The sequence below is a fragment of the Ixodes scapularis genome, unplaced genomic scaffold (assembly GCF_016920785.2).
Source record: "Ixodes scapularis isolate PalLabHiFi unplaced genomic scaffold, ASM1692078v2 PGA_scaffold2__306_contigs__length_199485367, whole genome shotgun sequence".
Taxonomy (NCBI): domain Eukaryota; kingdom Metazoa; phylum Arthropoda; class Arachnida; order Ixodida; family Ixodidae; genus Ixodes; species Ixodes scapularis.
The window spans coordinates 43,789,022-43,813,070 of NW_024609857.1; the positions used below are offsets into that span (position 1 = coordinate 43,789,022).

Below are 24,049 nucleotides of genomic sequence, written 5' to 3' on the forward strand. Positions count from 1 at the left end.
GGAATTAAGCCCAGGATACCTGGGTTCTGCAGCGCCAGCTTTCGCTGCACGAGCACCAAGCAGATGTGCGCAAGCCCATTCGGCCATCGATCGCCCCTCAGCGGTATAGATATAACTAGCAAAGGGTTTAAAAGGGTACGGAAACAAAAATTGAAATATTCAAATTTCGTTCGGAAATGAGTCAAGTATGACGGATAATAGCCGTAAATGATAGTCGCACGTTTGTATTTTGAACGACTGGCTATATTTTTCTTTCTAAAGGGTGCACTCGAGCAAGCGCTCGAAGAGAAGCGAACGGAGAGCTTGATGCGTCACGGAATATCCGGCGCAAACAAAAAAAAAGAAAAAAATCGAAGATTTCCCGCGTTCGTGACGTGATGAGGCTGGCGTGGTTATGAGCTTTGCAGTTGGTGGCGTTGTCAGCGTTGTGGTGGTGTCAATAGCGTCAACGCGTTACAACCGAGCCGTTCGAAGTACCCGTGGGGTGACGATCGAGCGTGTGGCTGGCCCAAGGAGCACGTAGCTTCAACAGCACTATCAGCTTAGGGCTCAACGGGGTGGGGAAAGCAACTTTTGTCCGAGTTTTGAGCTACTGGCTAATCTTCTAGGGGGAGAATGGCTGTGGTGTCCAGGTACACAAACGAGGGCCCAAGAAAGAGGGGAGTTCCTTCTTTCCGTCTCCTTGGACTGTTTGGTTCAATGCGCGATTTCTGAGTTGAGGAGGAAAGCTAAGAAGGAAAATGTTGAAATTCCAAAGGGCGGCGCTGCTCCGATGGAACTTGCTACGTCATGACTACGTAGCAAGTTCCCCAACGTTTCTAGATTACTTTCCAAATCGGCTTCGCATGCATCCACCAGCTGCACATTGAAAGATCATTTAATTAGCTTTAAAACTACTTTGCTTGTGCCTTTCAATGCAAGACTGGTGCTTTTGAGGTTATGCGGCAGCATGCAACACATTAAAGTTAAAAAATGAGCGCTGGAGTTTCGTTTTTCCTACACCTTTAAGGAATCGTACGGTAGGATGGGCCCTTCGGTAGCGTACTTCGCGTATGCGAGTCTTCTGCGGTAGCCCATGCACAGTTTGTACCGGAGGGCACATAATACTACAGTGAATGTGAAAAACTGGTTCTTCCAAACTCCCTACTACGCCTAAAATTGTGCAGCCCTCTCGATATATGTGCGCCATCGAATAGCTTAACATTTGTTTATTTCTAATGAAAACAATCTCATGAGGCATCAATTCAGTTCATCGGGAGATATCCAGGCATGGTAGGAACATTTGCTAATTTTTAATGTAACAGCTTCTGTAACTCGCCACTTTTCCTGGAGATACAGATAGAACGTATCCATAGAGTGATCATGACAGGCAGCTGCAAAAGGAAAAAGAAAACAGGAACTTCAAATACACAATTGCCTGTGCAATAAAATATCAACGACCGAATATTTGTTGGTGCGTCCACGTATTTGAAATATTGCTGTTCAACCTTTTTCCCTTTATTTATTAGATGAGTTATATAATTGATATTTGTTTAGTATTCATATGGCACTACAACACCCGGGCTTTTTATTTTTTTAGTATATCTATTATAATTTTGCCGCTGGCTTTAGAATGATAGGTATTATCGCTCCTATAATGGATGAAGGTTTCCAGGTGGCAGAGCTCCTTGGGCCAAAATTTTCCCTTTGACTGGGAATTTAAGACATCGAAAAGCCCGAAAAAGCTAAGGAATAGAGCCTAACTTGACCTTCTTTGATCAGAGTCTAGGTGTCTTGACCCCTAACTCGCCAAACAGGTTCTAAACGGGATGACAGCCAAACAACTGCCGGTTGTTTGGCTGCCATCTTGCATCCTTAGGCCTAAATCACAAGATACGCGCTAGAGTTAGGCTTTACTTCTGGTTGTTCCGGTTTCACGTGGCAACTTTGGACCAAAGCTGTCCAACGAATTGCGCATTTAGGCTTCGCTGCTGGTTCTTCGGTTCATGCGGGGCGACCTTTGCTCAAGTCTGGAAGTTTGACAATTGTGGAGCGAGCCAGGGAATGGCCATATAAACGCCAAAGAAAGGCTCTTTGACACTAACCAACGCCTTGGAGCAAAACCACATAAGGTCCGAGTTGCAACCTTGAGATTGCCAAGCATAAGTCAAGTTAGGCATTTCACTTGCGTGCTATCTGGGTTTAAATTGTGTACAGTCAGCACAGAATGAAACCCGAGCGCCGGAACGCGTGGCCATTGACACAGGATGCTCCGCGTGGAAGGCCGCTGAGAACTAACGAAAATGCGCCGGGGTGCGAGGGTGCGGGTCCTACTAATGGCGCGTTCACACTGGAAGCGGATCCGCGTTCGCGAAGCGGATCCGCGCGTTCTCAACCGCAAAGCGGCTAGGATCGAGCGGTTGGAGCGCGTTTTCGCCAACCGCTTCGGGACCGATTTCTCCCAACCGCTTTCACGAACCGCAAAGCGGCAACCAATCACAACGGGACGCTGACGTGACGTCAGTGACTTTCGAAACAAGATGGCACCTGTCGCTGGTGAGGCGTCCAAGGCGCTGTAGTCCTAGCGCTGTAGTCTTAGCTTTCGACAAATCAACGGAGAAACTTGATGTTCACGTCCGTCACTTGAATCCGCCGTGAAAAGAATCGACTCGTAATTTTAACGGGCTTGGCACCGGTGATTTGGTTCGGGTAAGAGTTTGTTTATTATTCCGGGCGCCACAGCCCAAGCTCGCTGCCTTGCTAATCTCTGCCTGTAGAACGTCGGAACCCGCCCCTGATCGACCGAAATGTCAGCTTTTCTACCTACTAGGATAGCCGCGTGAACTATTGAAAGCTTTCGACACCGTGCATGACCACCACGAAGGCCGATAGAGACGTCGTAAGCTTGATTGCGTAGCCAACGCACTACTACGGAGGGGGCAGGGTACCTGCGCTAGCTCGACCTGTAACGTTTACTACTAATAAAATAAATAAAGGGAACCTACTCAAGGAATAAAGTGTACGTACCAGACAATGCAGAGGTAATCCATACGGCGTTTATTTGAGCTTAATGTCAAACAAACAGTAGACTCGATTGACGAGCGAGTGACGAGAGGAGAGTCCGCCACCAACGAAGCCACGACCGGCTAGCATTGAACACATTGCCCCGCACCACGGTCCACCCCACTGCTCACAACTTCGAAAATGATAAGAGCGAACAACGAAGGGGGAAAGCTGGCCCTCTATCCCGAAAACAAGTTCAGCTATTCGTTCGGGAAGGGTCCACTTCGAAGAAAATGTCGGGGGCATCCTGTTCTGAGTCAGCAAGGCGCGCCTAGCTGGGCTTTGCTTGTGGGCGAAGTCGAAAGAATCAGAGGCCAGTTTGGCGGGTCCATGCTTCTTTTTTCGCTGCCTGAACTCGTGATGCGTGCGAACATCCCGGAGAAAAATATTCCGAGTGCCAAAATAGCAAAACTTTGGCTTTGGATCTTGAATTAAAGTGGATTGTGGATTGTAAAACAGGGTTGCCAAACGCAAGTCTCAAAAGATCACGCGTGATCGCCGAGAAACCGCCAACCGCCTCTCGGTGTGTCTGAACGGGGTCGCTCGCGAACCGCATCCGCGACCGCTTCGCGAACGCGGAGCCGCTTCCAGTGTGAATGCGCCATAAGATGTGCTCGAACCTTGCGCGGTGCGTCTGGGACTTCCGCGATTCGCCGGTGGCGCGCTGTAAGCGCCGTCACCCGGTTGTGCTTTTGTGTCGCCGCACTGTCCCCCGATAGACACCTTCTGCTCCTAGCACCGACCTTCTCGCGCCGCGCGCAAGCCGCAGGTGTCCACAGGGCGACAGGGCAGCGAGACAATAGCACCCCGAGTGACGGGGGATACAGCGCGCCACCGGCGAAACGCGGAAGTCCCAGACGCGCCGCGCGAGTGTCGAGCACATCTTAGTATGACCCGCACCCTCGCACCCCGGCGCATTTTCATTAGTTCTCTGGAGCCCTCCAGGTGGAGCAGCCTGTGTCAATGGCCACGCGTTTCGGTGTTCGGGTTTCATTCCGTGCTGACTGTACATCGTTCATGTGTTTCGTTTCTTTGTTCAAAGCAAACGCAATGGTTTATGTAGAGTAAGAAATTAGCTAATGCCATATAATGAATTACGCATGGAAAACATGTAAGCACGCTTTAGTGGCACTGTATATCATTCCGGCTTTCATGTGTCTTCTTTATATCCCTAAATATCTTTTTCGTGAATTTTGGCCTAAAAACTCTGCCCGGAGGGGGACTATAGCACCAGGTTTTATTTTGAATAATTGCAAGTCGTCTCAGTAATGGTCTGAAATCTGCGGTTTACTTGCCCCAATCATATAATTACCGTAATTAAGAATTTGCTGCGTAAAAAAAATTATTTGAGGGTGCGATTAAAAATCATTTTATGCTTTAAAGGATGTTGAGGTGAATTTTGGATTTCGGTAAATAAGGCCGCAGAAGCGTTGAACGGGATGCTACGAACTCCAAAACATCAATCGTACATCGATATCTCAAACAGATCGCCGTATTTTTGGGAAAGAAAAGCGCGATCAAGCGAGGAGTGTGGCGTCACGATCCTCCTGTAACAGTTGAGAATGAGAGGAAGCGCCCTTGTTTCTTTTCTCATCGCTTCGGTTCACCTGCTGGAGTTTACGAAGTGAAGAGGAGAGGGAATGAGGATCGTCACGTGACATATCTCGTCGGCCTCGTCGGGCGTGTTCAATCGCTCAGTTTAAGAAAAAAAAATGTGGCCAACAGTTAGAAATACCGCTGTATGAGTTATGTTTCTGGGCCTTGCAGCGTCCCGCCTATCGCTCCATCCTTGTTTTGTGAGCTCCAAATTTCGCTTCAGTGTTCCTTCAATATCGCCATTTGAAGCAAAGAAAAGAACACGTTTCATTTTACATATAGATTAAGCTTGTTTCCACACATGCCTGATCTCCATCTAAAGTCTATCTGAAGGTGCATGGTTGTTACGTCAGTAAGTTTAGGTGAAACGATGGTACTCACCCATGCAGTCAACAATCCCAATATTGTCATAGTCGCATTTCTGTAGCCAAGCGTTTCCGACAGGTAGCCGGCAAGAGGAGCCGTGACCATTGCACTGATATTACAAAATAGAATAGATATCAGAGAATTCAACTTGGTTCTTGAGTAAGTTTTTAGGAATTTGGGAAGCAGACACCGCCGCGTCCACTTATCAGGCGAATACATCTAGCAAGTTCTCCTGAATGAAAATATGTGAACTTAAACTTGAAGTTTTAAACCAGAAATATGTGCCTAGAACACCGGACAAAAAGCATCCAATAGGAAGCTTGAGTACGTCCGGTGTCCCTGAACGCACATAACACGAGGTTAACCGAATTCCTAAGGGTTGAAATTCCCGGTCATTGCAGTTCGATTATTTATGTGTTTGTGCCCTCCATGCTCTAATGGCTCGTCACGCAGAATAGCTACTTTAGTAAATAAATAAATGAGTAAACGAAAGGAGAGAAGTCAAAGAGTAAACTGCTTATGGCAAATTTATAACTCACCCGAAAACAAGGAACGTGAACACTGTGCTTGAAACAAAACTGTGAGTGTTTATGTTATCTGGATATCCTCTTGATCTGTAAGTATGGTCACAAATAAAAACAAATTATGAATTCAGAACTGGAAATAAGACGCACTTTTGCCGGCAAACTTAAATAAAAAGGTACCAGCATTCTTCGTCAAAGATAGTGCGACTTTCAAATGCAGCACACTACAATTCCATGTATACACGCGGATGGTTGAGGATTGATGTTCTGCACCAGAATTTGCCATGACAGCCGAGAATGGCCCGGAGCTTTGCAGAAGATCAAAGATTGAGAAAAAAAAAAAAAAAAAACGGGCCGAGCGGAGTTTGAATTCTGTTCCTCCGCTCCTCAGCAGTGTGCGTTGCCAAATTCGCCACGCACGCGGAAATATGTTATAAATGTCAGAAATACCTAATTGTGCGAAATACGTTTCATACTGAGTTAGGCGTTAAGATTAACAACAAAACAAAGCTAATGTGACCCAGCGAAATAGTTTATAGACAATGATCAAAGGAGTATAGTAGTCTTGAACTTGAAAGGTACTCACAGAACATGGCTGAGTGCTTGGCAGTAACCACAAACAAACTGTGATGCCATCCCCAAGCCAATGAAAACTTGAGAAACATTGATGATTGCGTAGCTCCTTGACAACATGAAAAAATAGAACATGGAGATCATCAATCGATGAACCCGAATGTCTTGCAGTTCCATGCCAATTTATTGCTTTCAATTAGGCGAGTTGCTAAAAAAATGTTACCTCTCAATATCTATGAATGGTGCCGGGCCAACCAGAATGTACCCGACTATCGCAAAAACGTGACCGATAACTGCATAGTACGCTCCAAGCTGAAATGAAACGAATGAATTGAAAACATAACTATACCACCCTGGAGAAATATTGGGTTGGCGGTGTCAAGCACATTGGGGTGTAACTTCGGAAGGTTTGGATCACAATAGTAAACATATTACATCAACGTAGCTGTATTAAGAAAATACGCGTTTTTCAAAAACCGAATTCTGTTCAAAGTCTTGATAAAAAATTCATAACTCAGTTGGTGGGACTTCTTTATATCAAAAATACGGCTGGGTTTGAAATATTAGGAGTCTATTTTGCTTCAAATAGACGCACGCCCGCTGGCAATATGAAGGTGAACACCTTACCTGGTTTCTTGCCTGTTTTACAGCTCCCTAAAGCTTTATTAACTCTCAACGTCTCAAATGGTACGTGGCTTGGGGTATAAACTTTGCGTTCTAGCCCTCTTCGGGAACGGAGCATGTTCCAAAACTTGCAGGAGCGTCAAAACAAGAAGAAGGCTGTTCACCTTCATACCGCTCACGGGTGTACCTTCAGAACCCTTTTCATAACCTATCGGGTGCATAAACAGTTCACTCGCAGATTTTATTATTTTGCATAGCGTAATCATCTGCCGCTGCAGCTTACTCTAGTGCTTTCGAGGGTTTAGAATCTCGCGTCTGCTGTCTGACGGGATGTCGTTTGTAGTTTTACAATAGGTTTTTTGCATTGTTTTTGTATTTTGACAATGTATTAGTTAATTTTCAGCTATAGAATGGCTATATGTTTTCTAATATTGTCGTTTAGCCTTAACGAGTCCTTATAATGCAAAGCTACATTATTCTCTCCAGTACGTGGGTTCATTCATTTGTTTATACTGCTGTACTATTAAATGCAAGAGCAAATATAAATGAAAACAACTATAATTTCAAAAGCCGCATTACAACCTCATAGTGGCAGAATGTTCCAGCGATGACGCCTCCCATTGCGTAGCACAAAAACTGAACGGTAAATATGTTTCCGACCGTTGTGCTGTTATAGCCTAACTGGAAGGATACAAGGAAAGGCATAGTCAGTTGCGAGCATTGAGGAGTATGGAATGAATTAAAGGGGTCATTGCGCGATTATGTCAAGAAAGAAAGATTAAATATTTTAGCAAAGATTTTTCTCATTGGTTATCAAACATGCATGCAGTATATAACATTTCTATCGCGAGCACTCTCGCGCAAAAAAAAGGACTTTAAGATCAAGCCACGGGCTGGCGCCGGTAGCACTGACAGCGTTGTAGACTACATAAAACAAAATACAGTAATTATTTCATAAAAAGTGTAGAATTTTTTGTTTACTTTTGGAACAGCCCCAGGGCAGTGAACAGAAGGGTCCTAGGTCGGCTGCTAGTCAGAGTTACTGGTGGTCGCAAAGCGAAACTTAGGGCAGGCCATGCCACGGACAGACGAGCTCTACGTTGCAGGCAGCACGGCAGGATACTCGCAAGTTCGATCTCGAGATTGGGTCGAATTTTTTCGGCCGCGTAAAGACTTAGATTTACAAAAATTTAGCGGAAGGGGCGGTGCAACGAGCTTCCGACTTTGGCCAATTAACTGCGGGAATTAATATCTGTCACCTATGGAACGAAAACCAGAAAACCGTACTTTCTTGCGGGCGCTATATCTTATTGAAAAAATATCGATGGTCGGATTGCCTCTAAACTTTCACGCCGTCTTTCGAGTGACGTACTCTGAGGGACCACCTGGTTTCCCGTTGAATTTTTTCTTAAGAGACCCCAGCCACTTCCTCTGCGATTGTCGACTTTTCAAGGATTAGCATCGTCGAAGGTCGCGGCGAGCGTTCGTCACAAATTACGGTTCGGCTCGGGGCTGACGGCGAATGTAGTAGCGGAGTGCACGGGTTTTGTTGATTTCAGCGCGTCGTCCAGAGACGTGTCATCCTAGTTCCCGCAATCACCACACGCGGCTGCAAATCGGCAAATAATTAGTTTTTTTCTTTTTGATTACTCAGCGGAATAGTAGTACTTCGGTGCACGGTGACGCGTATTTTTTGTCAGTTGTGCCCATATAAACATTATAAAAATTACAAACTGCAAATTTCTTTAACCTTAAAATCGTTCCGGTACCCCTTTAAGACGACTGTACCTTTCCAAAAAACAATGACTACCAGGTCAAAATATTAATTTTTTCACGAAGCACATGACAGAACTGACCGAAGCTACACTCTAAAACTTCAAGTGCGTGTACTTTCCAACAAAGGACTCGAGGGAGCCAATCACTGCATACTTCGCAGGGAGCTCGGCCAATGACAAAGCTAAAAATATATTTTGAATTGAAAAAAATATAGTTTGCTATAAGAAATTCAGCAGGATGATTAAGCTGCTTTCGTCGTGCCCAGTTTTACAGAGCATAAAGTACATTGATACTTTCTTTTGCAAGTAGCGACAACCAACACACATGACGAAGCTTATTCTGCTGGAACAAAATGACGTCTTTCAGTTCATACTGCTGCTTTGAGCAGCCATTCGATTTCTAAATCCAGCACCACCACGCAATCAACGCTTCAAAAAACGACATTACTTGTAAGAAGCACGAAGTGCGACTTTTATCTGGGAATATTAACGTAGCAAACTGCGAACATGTTTTCAGCTTCGTTCGCAAATGGCCGGGCTTCGTCCAAGTATGCCATTGATCGATTCTCGCAATTGGTTTGTGGGTTAGTAGAGGCAGAACATTTCTTAAAGTGACTATATTGTAGAATCATATCCTAAGACAAGAATATTCTCAAAGTATCAATTCAAAATGAACAAGAAAAATCTTGAAAGCTTATAATATGGTGGTAAAGACTACTCAGGTTTGTGAGACGACAACGTTCATCATCGTTATATGTTGTTATAATATGTGTTGCAAAAGCTGTATTACAAAAAAGAAAAAAAAAAAGAAGCAATGCATATTCGTTGAATTCTCATTCGTGTCTCCCAGACGTAGACGTCGTAACGGCTTCCTGTAGTCTCGAGACCTGAGTTTTAAAACTTCGCTCGACTTGATGGTGGCAGGTCTTCTTTAGGGCGGATATAAAGGGGTGGCCAACACAGCCCTTATATCCGCCCTAAAGAAGACCTGTCACCATGAAGTCGAGCGAAGTTTTAAAACGTCATAACAGTTAGCGCACCTCTCTCTCCCTCGTTTTTCTGCTGCAAACGGTATTTATTTGCTCTCTTAAATATCCCCTGCACGGGTTCACAGCAAGAATGGCGTTTACGAGGCGGGACAGCGAGGAGAGACTGGCCCATGACGTAATAAGTATTTTCCAATACGGTTGCCTCTCTGAGTGGGCGAAGCCTTGGTGTACGCAACAAATAATATTTATTTGTGATGCCAACGCTCCTTCAATAGAACAGATTCTAGCGCCATGTTTTATCTGAGATGCAATGCTTTTTTGTGCGTGTACCACGACTGATTTATAACTCAGAGCGTAGTGAAGAGCCCTACCTCTGCAAGACTGGGTTCCAGAGTCGGTTCGTTGAACCCCAGTATGATCCAGCTCATCATGAGTGTTACCATATGCGCCAGGAAAACTGGATCCAGAAGAAGCGCCCAATTTCTTGCTCCTCCGACATTTGGCACTTCCGTGTTTGTTGACTGCCCTAGAAGTTACAACCAATACATTGCTTTAAAAAAAAATTAAAAGAAAAACATGCAACAAGGCAAAATTAGAAACCGCAGAATTTCAGTTTTCAGAGTGGACCCGATGGCGTGTAGGCCCTTCAAAGTGACCAACTACTTTTATTAACGTCTTGCGCTACGCTTTACTAGATCGCACGTTCCTGTAGATGGTGCATTTTGAGTTCCAAAATTTGAAAGAGTAAAACTACCCGGAGTAAAATGTAAACACAAGACGGAACACGTCTTCGTGTACGACGTAGACATCTGATTATTCGCCCCTTTTTTTTTTTGCAACAAACACAGTGGTGCCACCTACTGGGTAGCCCCCGCATACTTCCGGTATATTTCCTAATTTTTTACTCGTCGTTCTTTTATAAAGGGAATGAATTAAGACTGACAGTGCTACAGATGGTCATTTTCAGAAGATAGCGTGTATATTTGACTTCGCGAAAACTGCGAAACCCGCTGTCTGTGTTTAAAGCCGGAAGTGGTTAGGGGTTATTTGCATACTGGAGCCACCACGTTTCTACGCACGCGAGAAAGAGCGAATAGCCACACGACAGTCGTCTGAGTGTCGTCACGACCAACAGATGGAGGAAGCCGTCCTCGAAGAGTCTCATTCAATGTATTTGAAAAAGAGCAACGTGTGCGATAGGAAAACGTGACCCGCTGCTTGTAAGAATGCGCTGCTTGTAGGCATGCTTTCGCATTCCTACACGCAAGAAGTCTTAAATGTCTTCAGCGAGCTTTTACCCCGTTTTGTTGGAGCTAACGCAGCTGTTTCTATGGCAACCCTTGCTTTCGGTCGGACTCAAGGCAAGTGTGTGAATTGCCCTTTATTCTTACAGCTGCGTATAGCCCTTAACGGGATCAGAACGGCAGAGTGACTCCATTTGGTGACTCTTCAGAATACCCGACCCACATCGCATATTGTGACCTTCCGTCATGCTTTGACTGCGAGGTGCGCAGTTGAAGCTTACGAGGCGCCGAGCTTTTATCGAAGATGGGAAGCAATAGCACTCGAATGCGTAAATGCTGGACAAAAAGATAGCAAGACGTACGATGTATAATTATTCTGGAACAGACTGGCGGGCCTGTGTCCGATTTTTACGTCACAGCGCTTCCGTTGTAGGGTCAGTTTCTTACATGGTTTATGTAATATGTAGTAATAATTTACCATTGCATATTATTACAAAGATCGCACATTCCCAAGATAATGAGATTCACGCTACAAGGCTCTCCATTGGCAATAGCTCCGTGTGTTAAGAAACAAAGTAAATATCTTTGATATACTAATAAGGTCATCTTCAGATATGAACTCGGCGTCCTATATCGTCGATGAAAGGCCCATCGACACTTGTTTCATACTTTATATTCAACAATGCTTTATCGTCACGGCCTCGTCTTTTCAATAAGACGCGCTCGAATTGCCCATCCGGGTGCGACGGCCGCAAAAAAAAAAATGTTCACCCCAACAAAAAAAAGAAAAGAAAAGAAATACTTTCGTGAGTTCGTTCCCAGCTGCTCACATATATTGCGTTCATTAGCACAGTACCGGACGCTTCAGATAAATTTGCCCCATGCAGAGCAACACCCAAACTTAGATGACACAAGAGTAAAAAGCCACGAGAAAGAGCACGTTTGTTCGAAAACCGAAACTCGCCTTAACAAAAAAAACCTAGGTTTAAATAAAGAAAAAAAAAAAAGCGGAACTGCAAGGAAAGTGTGCATATATAAATATAAGTTACCTTCGCTTTGGTTCAGTTTCGACGCATTTATGACGATAAATGGTAAAGACAAGAATGTGATGCCTCCCAAAACGAAGAAAGGCAGGGGATACGCCCAGAGCTGTGGTAAGAAAAACGAAACGAGAAATTAAATGTTTACAGCGTACTATACAGTACAGAAAGAAATGTAAAGGTTAACCGGGACCGTTAAAATAATGCGAAGCTCTCATGATGTAAACAAGTTTCTCACATCAATCAAGCGTCCTCCTATGGCAGAGCCAGCCATGGTCCCAGATCCAAACAGAATTTCGAGGCTTGCCTGAAAGTAAACGTGATAGCAGCGCCACGTCAAAGAAGGTTGTAAAAGGGGAAAGTTTGCTTAGTATAGGCGTTTTGAAGCAGCCGCGCTTCGAGAGCTAGTCTAGCCACCGTGGGTGGAAAATGCCTGCTTAGGCGACAGTCTGGAAACCTTATGTACGCCTCAGCAATGCTTCAGTATCAGACGATCTACTCAGACCAGCAGTAAGATGGCGGCGCCCCAAAACCGTACTTGCCAACATCTATAGCTTATAATGTTTATAATTTTACCTTAGGCGCACATATCGGCTAACTGAACAACCTCATTGACCGCCAAGCAAGAATAAGATGATTGGGACTTGGTCTGTCCTGCGTTTCTTAAGTGTCAGTGACTCCATTAACTACAAACAAAATGAACGGCGCTCCCCTTATAGAGGTGGCCTGAAAGCCCGCAAATGACTTACGCTTCTGGTTAAAAAAAAATGTCCGAAAAGTGGATGAGACGCGACCCATGAGAAGCCCGGATGAAGAATGTGTGACACACAATAGTCACTTTTCAAACGTCCAGCAATGCCGGCCAGGCATTGGTGGCCATTGCCTGGCCGCCATTGCTCGATCACGTACTCGGATCATCTATTGGACACGAAGGTGTCGTCAGCGTTCGGCGTGGCTTCGGATCCAATCGAGCGCTTCGCGTCCAAGCAATGGCGACCGCCAATGTCGCTTGATGGACTTTTGAAAAGTTTGGGGTAGGAAAAAATAAATACACGCTCTGTTTATTGAGCTCTAAATACATTAATATCGTAGTCACCGAGAGTCAACCTTATTGTCTTTTCCGACTTTTTTTGTTTGCTTTGCTTTTTTCGGTTGTATACAAACCGCGGTAGAACGTTGCAATTTCAACGCTTGCAACGCAGTTAAGATAATGACTAAACTCTGATTTACTCTTTCATGCTCCAATATCTGCCACGAATGTCCTCCCAGCTGCCAAATACGTAGTGTGGTATCTAGCAGACTCGCTCTCGCCACACGTCGGTCCCGGATGACTTTCAGACAAACGGAGTACTGAAATGCGCGCTAAAACGTTCATAAGCTAGGCGTGACACACGTTACGGTAAGGGTTGGCACTTACTATTATTAGACCGCTGTGAGTTTCGAACTTGCTGGTGACGACGGCGAACATGCTCACGAGGTACAGCGTGTTGGTGAACCCTCCCAGAAGGGCGAAGAGCAGGGCGAGCCCGAGAAGTATTTGGCCGTCGGGGATCCAATACAAACCACTGGAGTGAAAATCCGGCAACGTAAATAGCCGCAAAAAAAAAAAGAAAGCTGTGTTTTTAACTTTATCGAACTCATATGATATACTATGCGCTTTCAGACGCCTCTCAGTGTTTTGCTGATTCAGGATGCACCGGCGACACTAAAGATTGGCATGCGTTTAGTCGGCTGAACCAGCCGGAAATTTCTTTTTTTTTTTTTTTTTCAGGTCCCATTAAGATCATTTCAGATTTCCTTTTTATCATTTAGGACTATCTTAGGGGTTTTTATACGTAAGGCTGATTAACGGAAGCGAAGATCCGCGTCGCGTAAGCATAGCTATAGCTGTACTGTGCCGTCGTCATGTAAATTTAGCCGGTGAACGTTCATAAAAATTTAGCGAACTAACATTCAGCTCATTTTAGTAGGCTAACACTATGCTACATTTAGCGAGACGCGCTATGGATCACTTGGCCACGTGGTTGATGCCACTATGAGCGACGTTGTCACCTGGCTTATTCCAGTAAGGGTCACATGTTACCGCGTGACGCAAGTGGGGCCACGCGAAGTCACGTGGTTTCGCGGTGTCACGTGAAGTGAGGTCGCATGATTCACGGTGCGACATCGTGGGGTCAAGTGACGTCGCCGTGTAACGTGACACTCTCGCAGGTGACATCATGTCACGTGACACATCACTTAAACTCCTTAGCGTTACGTGACAGCGTGGCGTTATGTTATTATACGCACGTTGTCAGGATGCCTTGATTTGGCGCATATGTTTATAATTCATTCTGCATACAGGACGTTAGGGAAGTAGATCAAAGGAGCGTTATAAGGTTTTGCTTAGGCATTGGAGAAGAATTGGTATCGTGCTCTACTGGTTTGGTGGTCTGAATAGTAAAATGGGTTATGCATTTTTGCCTCTGATACAACGTGACGAATAGTACAAGATACGAATTAAGCTCCTTTTTGGCTAAGCTGGCTAAAAAGGAAAAAAAATGATGATGGGTGTTTCGAGTGCATCACGTTGCAGTACATAAGCAGGGTTATTTGAGAACGTGCACAAACAGTGTTCGTACGAATTTTCAGGAATGAGTGTCGTGGCATGTCAGGTTTTATTTTTACTAACACAACCTCCAAAATAGAAATAGTGGTGGAATATAAAAGAAACTATGTTCTCCAGGGGTTCATAAACTTTGAATGCAACGCTATATACTTGATACACTTAAATAGAGTCTATCACTCTGAACTCTTTGCGGCTGCCTGCCGGAAAGAGTTCAGTTTTACATAGGGAATATTGGCACCGATCTTACAACATAAGAGGTATATACTTATCTTGCTCCAACAAACAGTAGATATATGTAATTATTATAAATTATTCATAAGTTTTTCGCTCACATAAACCTTTTTAGTTTTTAACGGTAAAGGGATTAAAGAGTGCGCTTTTTCGGTTAACTTGTCCTGAGTGCGCACTCTAAAAAAAGGGGGGTGTAGGCGTTACACCCCTTGTCACATATACGACACCCCAAAACTTCAGTCGGATGTACAGCACACTGAAGTAATACCGACGCTACCAAATTTCACAAGCGGCTTGATAGCCGAGTTGTACAAGTCATTAAAATAATTAATGTAAGTGTGACTGACTGCAAAAAAAGTTATCGGGGTTTTCTAGGCTCAACTGCAAAACCTGTGCGTTTTTTTCCTGTATACTTTGATACGTACTTTAGCTGTTTAATATGTTATATCGCACCGTCATCAACCCTCCCGCAAAAGTTGGGGCCGTCTGTTCGACCTCAGCGCGCTGTACATCCAACTGAAGTTTTGGGGTGTCGTATATGTGACAAGGGGTGTAACGCCTACACCCCCTTTTTTTAGAGTGCGGTGGGCATATTGCATCCATCCGTGTTGTGGGGTTTATGGTTGTCGATTCAGACTAGGAATGGGCGTCGATTAAAATTATAACCAAATTAATCGGCACCCTTTATTTGAATAATTAATCGATTAATCTTTCACGTTCATTACTATGCTTATTTTAGAAAGTCAAAATTAAATTTTTTTGGTGCATATGGAGATAAATAGCGCAACATACAATTTTGATTACGAATTGACCTCGATGTGTTGTTGAGGACAGTTCAAAGAGACTCATACTCAGATTCTGCAGACACTCACACCTCAGCTGAATGATGCAAAGGGAGTTGTTGGTATTCTTCGGCAAGAGAAACCTCCTTTGATAGTTTGTAATATTGCTTCTACTGCTCTAAACAGACACTCGCACAGCAAAATGTTTAGCTGGGCTTGTTGGTTCATGACTGGAAATAAGCGCCCAAAAGATGGGGACAGGTGAAGACGTGAGTGACAACGCGGGGCGCCCCGTGTTGTCGTCCACTTCTTCACCTGTCCCCGTTCCTTTGGCGCTCATTTCCAGACTCGCACAACGTTGAAGTGACTCGGACACATGTAACTTCTGCACTTGCCTGGAGTTACAAACCTTGTCCCTACAGTTTACTTCAAGCCGGAGTCACACTGCTCATACCATCATACAAAAGACAGTCTGCAAACAACAGTCACCGCAATATCCTTGGTTCGAATTCCGCATGCCAAGTTTCCTCCTTGAACTCATTGCCATCCGGTATTTGATGCATTGATCTCGCGGCGACTGGCGTTCGATTTTGTATGCAGACTGTCTTTTGTATAATGTATAAGCAGTGTGACCCCGGCTCTTCACCAAAAGTTTTCTTTCAGATAGGTGTTCTCGTCCACGTCTGCGTGGTGAAAGCGTTTATTTTTACTTTCTTTTGTTTCGTCAATATTTTGCGAATTAACCAGTTAAAAATATTAATCTCTATTGAAGCATTATTCAATTAAACGATGGTTTAATCTTTCAATTGCCCAGCCCTAGTTCTGACGACATTGGATAGGTTTCGTTGTGTACATGTAAAGGGGGCGGCGTGGGAATCAAGTTTGCAACGATGTGGTAGTTTTCCCCTTTCCTTGCCTCCTACTAGGTTTTTTTTGCCCCTAGAATTATGAATCAAGATTTGCTCTCCATTATTCATAAGCGCATCCGAATTTAGTTTCCTCTACTTAAAAATATTTTTTTTTTCAATATAAATAGTGAAAATTGCAGGGAAACGCTAACGAGAAATATGACTTTTGCCAACATATTTTTGCTCTCAGACAGCTGTTCGGAGTCCATAAAGGTATTTGATATATGGGCTCCAGCCTAAAGTGGAATGCCTTAAACCTAAGTGTAAATTAACTCATATGACAAAGTGTAGAACTTACCCGAATATAAAAGCGAATAAAACAAATCCTCCCTGACCCAGGATGTAGCAGTAGGAGGACGACTTATATGCCACCTGAAAAAGACATTGTTTTTCACCTTGACTGAGTTTTGTAGGCGGATGGAATAAACTCACTTGCAATCAGATAAACGACTGTATCTCTTATTATATTGAATGTATTGGTCTTTCCCAATTATTATCTCAGATCTTCATATTGACCATGAATGATCTCCACGTGAAAACATGAGATAATTGTTTGGGGTAATACATCACGCAGCGTTTTGCGAAGTCTTGCGTCAAGGTGACCTCAACTATAGTTGAGGTCAACTGAACTTGGTAGTTTTTTTTTTTTTTCAACTTCGAATTTCAAGTGTAAGGAAAGATGGGCTCTCTTGAAACTGCACAAAGCTCTACAAATAAGCGAGAATCTTGATAGCACAGGAGTTGTACATAAATCGCCTATACTAAGACCGCAGATTTGTAGCAAATTCAATCTATTGGAAGCCCATCAATCTCAAATGTATCCTAACTTCTAATAATACCTCAGACTCCCAATATTTGTATTCTAAATAGTAAAGAATGCTAATCAACGTTACTAAAACACTCAGTTGGGAAACTCGCCGTCGAAACCTGGGCCGGTGGCGTCCACCGAGACCGAGCTAAATGCGACAACAGCGCCACTCTTTGTCACTTGTCTGTACTGTGGTCACCTTGAGCTTTTTGTAAGACTGTTTTTGCGTAAAAACAAACGGAAAAGACTCTTTTTGTTGTAAATTTATTGGAGTTTAGTACAAAAAGAGGGGCGCGTTATGTTTTTAAAATCTTTAGTTTGCAAGGTTTTGCGGCACAATTAATATTGTTTTTATACAACCATGCCTCAGCGGTCCTTTCAGGTAGCGCGTCCAGACCTAGGTGCATTTTAACTTCGGCATGTCGACGCGGCGCGTCCGCCGGGGATAGCGCCCCTGTAACCTCTTCCGTTGTATCTGTTCTTAAAGCCAAAATAGAAGTCACGTGCAGTTCCTCGAGTGGCCGCTGCGGGAGAAATGGTGGCGTTGTGTTCGTCATTAGCTCGGTGCTCGGAGACAGATTGGGGTCACTTTTTCAAATCTGTCTCTATGGGAGTTTCCCAACTGAGTGTTTTAGTAACGTTGATGCTAATGGACAATAAGGACAACCCTTTTAACAGCAGGTACGTAGGTTGCCTTAAAAGCGAAAGGTGCAAATATTGTGGTTTAATACTCTCAGAAATAATTTCATGCTAATATGTAAAATGTAAAATTCACAAATCGTAAATTCATGGACGAGAAGTTTATTAAATGCCGCTATAAGCGGTTACGTATTCAGTGATATTCAAGCTGAAGCAAGAATGAAGGGGAAGAATTAATAGCGGAGGCTAAGGTTTGAAGGAATCAAAAACACTATTTTCCTAAACGTAAATATGTCGTTGCCAGACTATTTAGTACATAAATCACGAACACTATACGCCTGAATGAAATTATGTCGTTGTTTGTCAGTAAATTTATCAGTTTTGGTTACTCGTCATGAACATTGATGTAGATCATTTGTTTGTTGAAACTACGATCCACCAATCCCAAGAAATTATTTTTGAGTTATACTCACAATTCTTTCTGCAACCAGAGATCCAATCAGCATAGCCACCTTGTAGGCCGAGAAGACAAAGCCGTATTTCCATGCGTCCACATGTTTTGACGAAGCCTAGATCGCAGCGTTGGAACACAAAATAACAGATTTGATTGCGACTGAAGAAAAAAACGCGTTCGCTGAAGAGATTAATATTCGCTTCGGAGTATATACATCTGCCCTAGCATGACATGTACACACAAGTGATCAACTCTCATTCGTCACTAACTACAATAGCAACTAAGTGCGTTGCTCATTACCGAGCGTCGAAAGAATCACGTTACTGCACTTAAATTATTATAAGTAAAGTTCTTTTCTTCTTCGTATTGAATACAGTGTATCTAGTTACCGCTTGAAGATGAAACAAGGATTCGGTTAAAAGGTCGAACACTAGAAAACCTCGTAATTTTACTTTACTTATATTTACTCATTTGTACGTCTATTTTATAGATCGTGACAGAAATACGGCACACCTAAGGGTAAAGTTTGGGGCTGTCGGATTGCTCAGGGAAAGGTAACTAATTGCCGGCTCAGGTTACTTGAACAAAAAATAACTAAGAATCGTTACCCTTCCTTGTTCGCAAAAAATAATATTCATCTTGCTTCTATAAAAACGGAAACTAACAAGTAGCGAGACTCTTACTGTGTTGTACACGTTTTTCCAAAAAAGGAACAAAAGCTGGTTTTTCGTTCCTCCTCAACCTTGGAACGAGTTACCGTTAGTTGTTCCAGTGGTTCAAAAGGAACACGCCCACTTACCATTCTAAGATGGAACGGGTTGTTGCATTAAAGTTACATTTGCGTCTTTTAACGGAATATTGTCCTAAACAATTCGGACATTAGAGACAAAACAAAAACAAGCAAGTGAAAATAGCCACTTCGAACTACGTATCGAGTCGCCATAATCACATCTGCTCCAGTTCCTTGTTCTTTACTACCTTTCCGACACTTCACCATTCCTCGAAGTTCGGTCTTGTGGTAGTCGCTAATAAAAAGCCTAAATTCCTACTAAATTTCGGTACAATTGAAAACAGGGAACGCCGTTCCACCTGCCGTTCCCTTGAAAACGCGACGAGTTTTCATTCCAGATCCACAAACGCGAAATGAATTGGCGGCATTCCTACGTCCCTTCTAAAAGGAACGCATTAATCAGGACGTCGTTCCTTTGAACGTCGTTGCGTACAGCACTGGTTTCTATAACACGATCTGTAAGAGATTTGTTTTTAAAACTTTTTAAGAAACATTAGAAAGACATACTGCTCTCAAAAGCTTAATACTGTGATATAGTTTTCTAAAGGTAGTTATTTAAGATGCACGCGCTCCTTAAAACACAACTCATTTATTAAAAAAGACATCTCACTTTCTTTTTTTTTTTCATGTGCTGCTTCAGAATAAAGTAAAAAAATGATTGCACGGATGATTTTAATTCATAAGAATAAACTCAAGACATATATATTCTATTTAATTTGTTTTACATGTTTCTAAAAAAATGTACTACATAACAAGCACACAGTGCTATATTTTTTTTTTTTTTACATCGACTATCGCTTGGCTGCTCCGGACAATTTACGTTGAAAATACAAAATTCTGAAGACGGTTCCCATATTTTGACTTGAGTTTGTCTATCAAGTTTTTATTTCATGCATGCGCTTCATTATTGTAATGCTGATGTTTTTAACTAAATTCAAAAATTAATCCTGGCGGTTCAGTTCACTCCAGTGTCAACACTATATTCTACCATATTTTTACACAAACAAGGAAATGCTAATTTAGTCATTTTGATTGTTACGGCTCCTGAGATGTTGTGCTCAGAGTGGCCAATTGTGGTCTTCAAATGTAATGGAGTTAAATTGTTTTAATATTGACAGTTTGAGCTTAAACTTACTCACCGAACGCCGCTAAGTACACGAAAATGGCTGAAAATTGCTGAGTACCGTTCAGTTTCTGATGCGGCAAAGTTTCCAGCACAATTTTGTTTCAATTCTCCACCCTGCTCACAACAGAGCTTAAGGCACTAGAACACACGATAAACCTAAATCCACGCAAAAAAAGAAAACAGCAAAACATCGGAAAAGGTTTTGGTGCTCTAGAACAAAGCTTCAAGATTGTGAAGCAATCTAACTAAGTACAATTACTGAAGATTTCTTTCGACTTAAAAATGCACAGTGACTGTGATCGTAAGCAATCGTCGTAGCTTAAAGTCATATAATTACCTATTTTGCAGTGTTCGTCTTTACACGATATCACGAACAAGCACGTAGCTTTAAAGAAACCACAAATGAGAGAACCTCGCTGTTTATTTTTTTTGTCACCAAGAAGCAACAAAGAGAGATGCTCTATTACAAAGACATTAAAATAAGAAAGATACAACAAAATTTCCACTTACGAGTATTGGAAAGAAAGCGGTGATGAGAGAGAACGTCGCCGATATCCAGAACTCACTGTAAACCAGCGGAAGGAGCCAGGCGTTTCTACGAATCTTGGTCCAGCAGCTCTCGCTCTCGTCGCTCGATTGCTCTCGTCTTTCCAACTTCCCGACGGATTTGCGGGTTTGACGGTTGCTTTCTGTGAGACCGCTGCTACCGTTAATCTTGCTGCCTCCTTCCACATGTTCGAATGCGGCGTTGGCATAACTGTTATTCTTCTCGGGCGGGTCATCGCGCACCAGACTGTCATCCATGCCTCGTTTGGTCTTCTGGATAGTGCTGCCGCTTTGCTGTCTACGGCCACTAAAAAAAAAAAAAAAAAAAAACGCAAACATTAAGAAAAGCAAAAAAAAAAAAAAAAAGACATAGCGAGCCCGGAATAAGTACCCGCATGCCTGTAAAGAAGACCACCTGGCGCCGAGAGTAGCTCGCCATACAATTATGCGGACAAAAAACAAGCAAAAGAATAATTTTTCTTGTATGTGGGGTTTATTATTAATGTATTTTTGTTCATCTGCACCAGAATGCGTTTCCTGGAGTCTCGACCGAGGTGCGACGCGGTGCCATGATCTCGGCGTTCTGCCCTTCAGTTTTTCTACACCTCACAAAAAAAGCAGTAACAAATATCATAGCGTAATAGATTTCTTTCTTCCTTTTTTTTTTTTTATCTCCGCCGTTTTTTTTGCGTTTACTAGGAAATCCGCACGCAAAACATTCTGGTGAAAAAGAGATTTTGTCCAAAACATGTGAAATGAACATTAGTGTTTTCTTTTTGTGCGATGCAGCTGCACTGAAGATGCACGCGTTTCTGTTCTCCCGTTCATGTGTAAGTCCAACAGCAGCCGTATCCCAAGGGATACAATAAAGCAACATCAAGAGCGCATCGTTACGGCGCTCTGTTGTCTCTATGGGCATCTACGCTATCACCGGCTACTTAAATCGCGCGCAGACAAATCTCGGGATTCACGGCGTATTCAGTAGGCGTGATTGGCACAGGGGGGGGGGGGGGGGGGATTACAACCGCACAAACGAGGTTAGCGCCGTGACGATGCAACTTTGGTGCTCTTTGATGGACCCGTGGAATGGTAGCGTCGACTGCGGTCGGACATAATAGGGAGTTTTAGGGAACCGATGGGCCCTCCGGTACGAACTGCGCATGAGCTACCGCAAAAGATTCCTACTTCGTGCCGGAGGGCCCCGTCGTACCGTATCAGTTGTGCAAAAAGGTTCCTTAAATTTTTCTTCTAATCTCGAAGGGAGTATAGACATAATAACAGCTTATTTACACACCCCCCACGATGAGGTTAACCTGCAACTATACTTCTTCTCACCCTAGGATGGACTAAAGTCAAGAGGTCCATTAGATCCAATCACAAGCCACTTTGAAATTGCGTGGTATTTCGCTTCGATGCACGTGTCGGTGCCTGCGTCTAGGATCACTTACGGGTATGGGCGGACAATGGTTCGAATTGAATAGCACTGAGTGACTCATTCATTTTACGTCGCAAAGAAAGCCACGACGTACAGTCTCTTTGCAGTGTCGAAGCTATGGAAATGATACAGCTTTTCTTATTCGGAGCATTATTCGTTCGCCTTTAATAAATGTTAACCATGTTATAGTTTAGCGTGGAACGTGATTGGACCTAGCGGCCCGTGGCTTTGGCCTTTAGTCGATCGTAGGATGAGACAAAGTATAGAGCTGACTTGCTAGTTCCCGAAAAAGGAAAAAAAAAATTTAGGTTTGGGGACTAGTAAAAGCAAAACGGAGAAAAGCTAAAAAAGAGATATAACAAAAGAAAAAGTACCCATTATTTACCTCAAAGTTCAAGGTATTTTAAATACACGAGTACCAGTAAGACAATTCATCGGTGCTTTCGTGGTCATATATCGTCATCATCAGAAGTTGACCAAGGCCAAAGAAGTTAGTTCGGTCGGATTTATTCGATTTGTTCTTCGACCCAGGTTGTATCTGCATAATATTCCTTTGCGAGAGTTGTGCGGTGCAGTTGCATAATTCGTGGTTTGCTGCTGTGGGAGTTCAACATATATGCCATCCCGCAATGGACTCGGGTGCACCAATCATTATTCTCTCTTGAATCGGTTTGATCAATGCGAGCGACGACCGCCAAGCAGTGTTTTACACGTCCCTGAAAAAAAGGAACGAAAGCTCGTTCCTCGTTCCTTCTGATTTTTGGAACGCGTTCCCGTTACAAGTACCATCTGTGAGAAAGGAACTCGTTCCCGTTACAGTTCAAAAAATAGAACGTATCGTTACATGTTCGTTACATTTCTATTTTTTGCTAATTTCCATATTTAGTTAAATCAAGCAAAGTTTTGGGTTTTTTATTATTTCTCCCGTTAGTAGTCAACATACGAGTTTGTATGTCGTGATGGAAGAACACCCGGAGAAGAAAACACGCGGAAGCAGGGCTTCATTTGTTGATATATTCATGTTAAAAATCTCAGCTATTAACCATGTCCATGCTTGTAGTGGACAATTCAGACGAGCCAAACGTACTTTTACCCAAAATTGCTCGAGCGTTTTACAAGAACCTCACACGTTTCAATTTAACGGACTCCCGTGTTAGAACTTAACAACAGTTGCTTCTCGATGTTGCCGTCAGCAAGAGGAGCAAGTAAAGGAGAGTGTAGGGCTTTCGGAAAGTCAGTCTTGAAAGCTACAATTGCTTCGTTGTGAAGGTTGGATTTGCTGTTCAGTTTGAAAGGGGGGGGGGGGGGACAAGAGAAGGAATAGAGGTTATTTTTTTGTATCTTTTAAGTGACCGATGTTCGGGATACAAGGGTGAGTCCGATATCTGGCAATCTGTGATCTTGTTGTAATTGTAGGTCTCGTTATTGAAGTCCAGAAATGGCTGTAGTTGGAATACGATTTCTTGGTGAATAAGAATTCGTCAACCAAAGAACGTAACTGAGTTGGAAACAACCAACCTTCTTTGTCGTTTCCTACGACTAAAAGTTTTGCATTTTGTACCGCAGTTTCGGGCACTCAAAAAAGAATCAATGCCCACCAGCTCTCCTGCACCCTTAACTGTTAGCAAGCGAGGACCACACAAAATAATTCATAAGATTAATAGCCAAAAAGTTAACGAGATGCTGCTCTTCGTAAAGATATTGTTTATGTACTTTCATACTTTCCCTGCTAGAAATAAAATAAAAATGACCCCACTGCACGAAAAAAAGGAAAGCCGTTACTCTTTCCGTTCCAGTAAAAATGTAACGCGTTCCCGTTCCAGTTCCAGCGATGGGAAATGGAACGGCGGTGTTCCTTCGTTCCTCCTAAAAGGAACGCGTTCCAGGAACGCCGTTCCTTGGAACGCCGTTCCGTACAACACTGCCGCCAAGCAACAGTCAATTGCCCT

At 43.3% G+C, this 24,049-nt stretch overlaps 1 protein-coding gene across 1 annotated transcript; it reads right to left on the reverse strand.

The window, feature by feature from the left end:
• Positions 1-1,292: 1,292 nt before the first annotated feature.
• Positions 1,293-20,923, reverse strand: LOC8025858. The gene is made up of 13 exons (XM_002399521.5): positions 20,630-20,923; positions 18,223-18,318; positions 16,601-16,674; positions 13,191-13,338; positions 12,012-12,080; positions 11,783-11,882; positions 9,861-10,015; positions 7,308-7,406; positions 6,325-6,413; positions 6,115-6,210; positions 5,544-5,618; positions 5,020-5,113; positions 1,293-1,373 (listed from the first exon to the last, which is right to left on the reverse strand). Exons 1-13 carry the CDS (start codon positions 20,921-20,923, stop codon positions 1,293-1,295), a joined length of 1,470 nt encoding a protein of 489 aa, XP_002399563.4.
• Positions 20,924-24,049: the final 3,126 nt, after the last annotated feature.

What these genes read in the sequence shown, in the direction of transcription:
- LOC8025858 (XM_002399521.5), bottom strand. Translation starts at nt 20,923, where the DNA reads ATGGATGACAGTCTGGTGCGCGATGACCCGCCCGAGAAGAATAACAGT. An exon ending in CCGCTTTCTTTCCAATACTC is followed by an intron (nt 18,319 to 20,629) that starts GTAAGTGGAAAT and finishes GCTGCGATCTAG; the next exon opens with GCTTCGTCAAAACATGTGGA. An exon ending in TTATTCGCTTTTATATTCGG is followed by an intron (nt 13,339 to 16,600) that starts GTAAGTTCTACA and finishes TTTTCACTCCAG; the next exon opens with TGGTTTGTATTGGATCCCCG.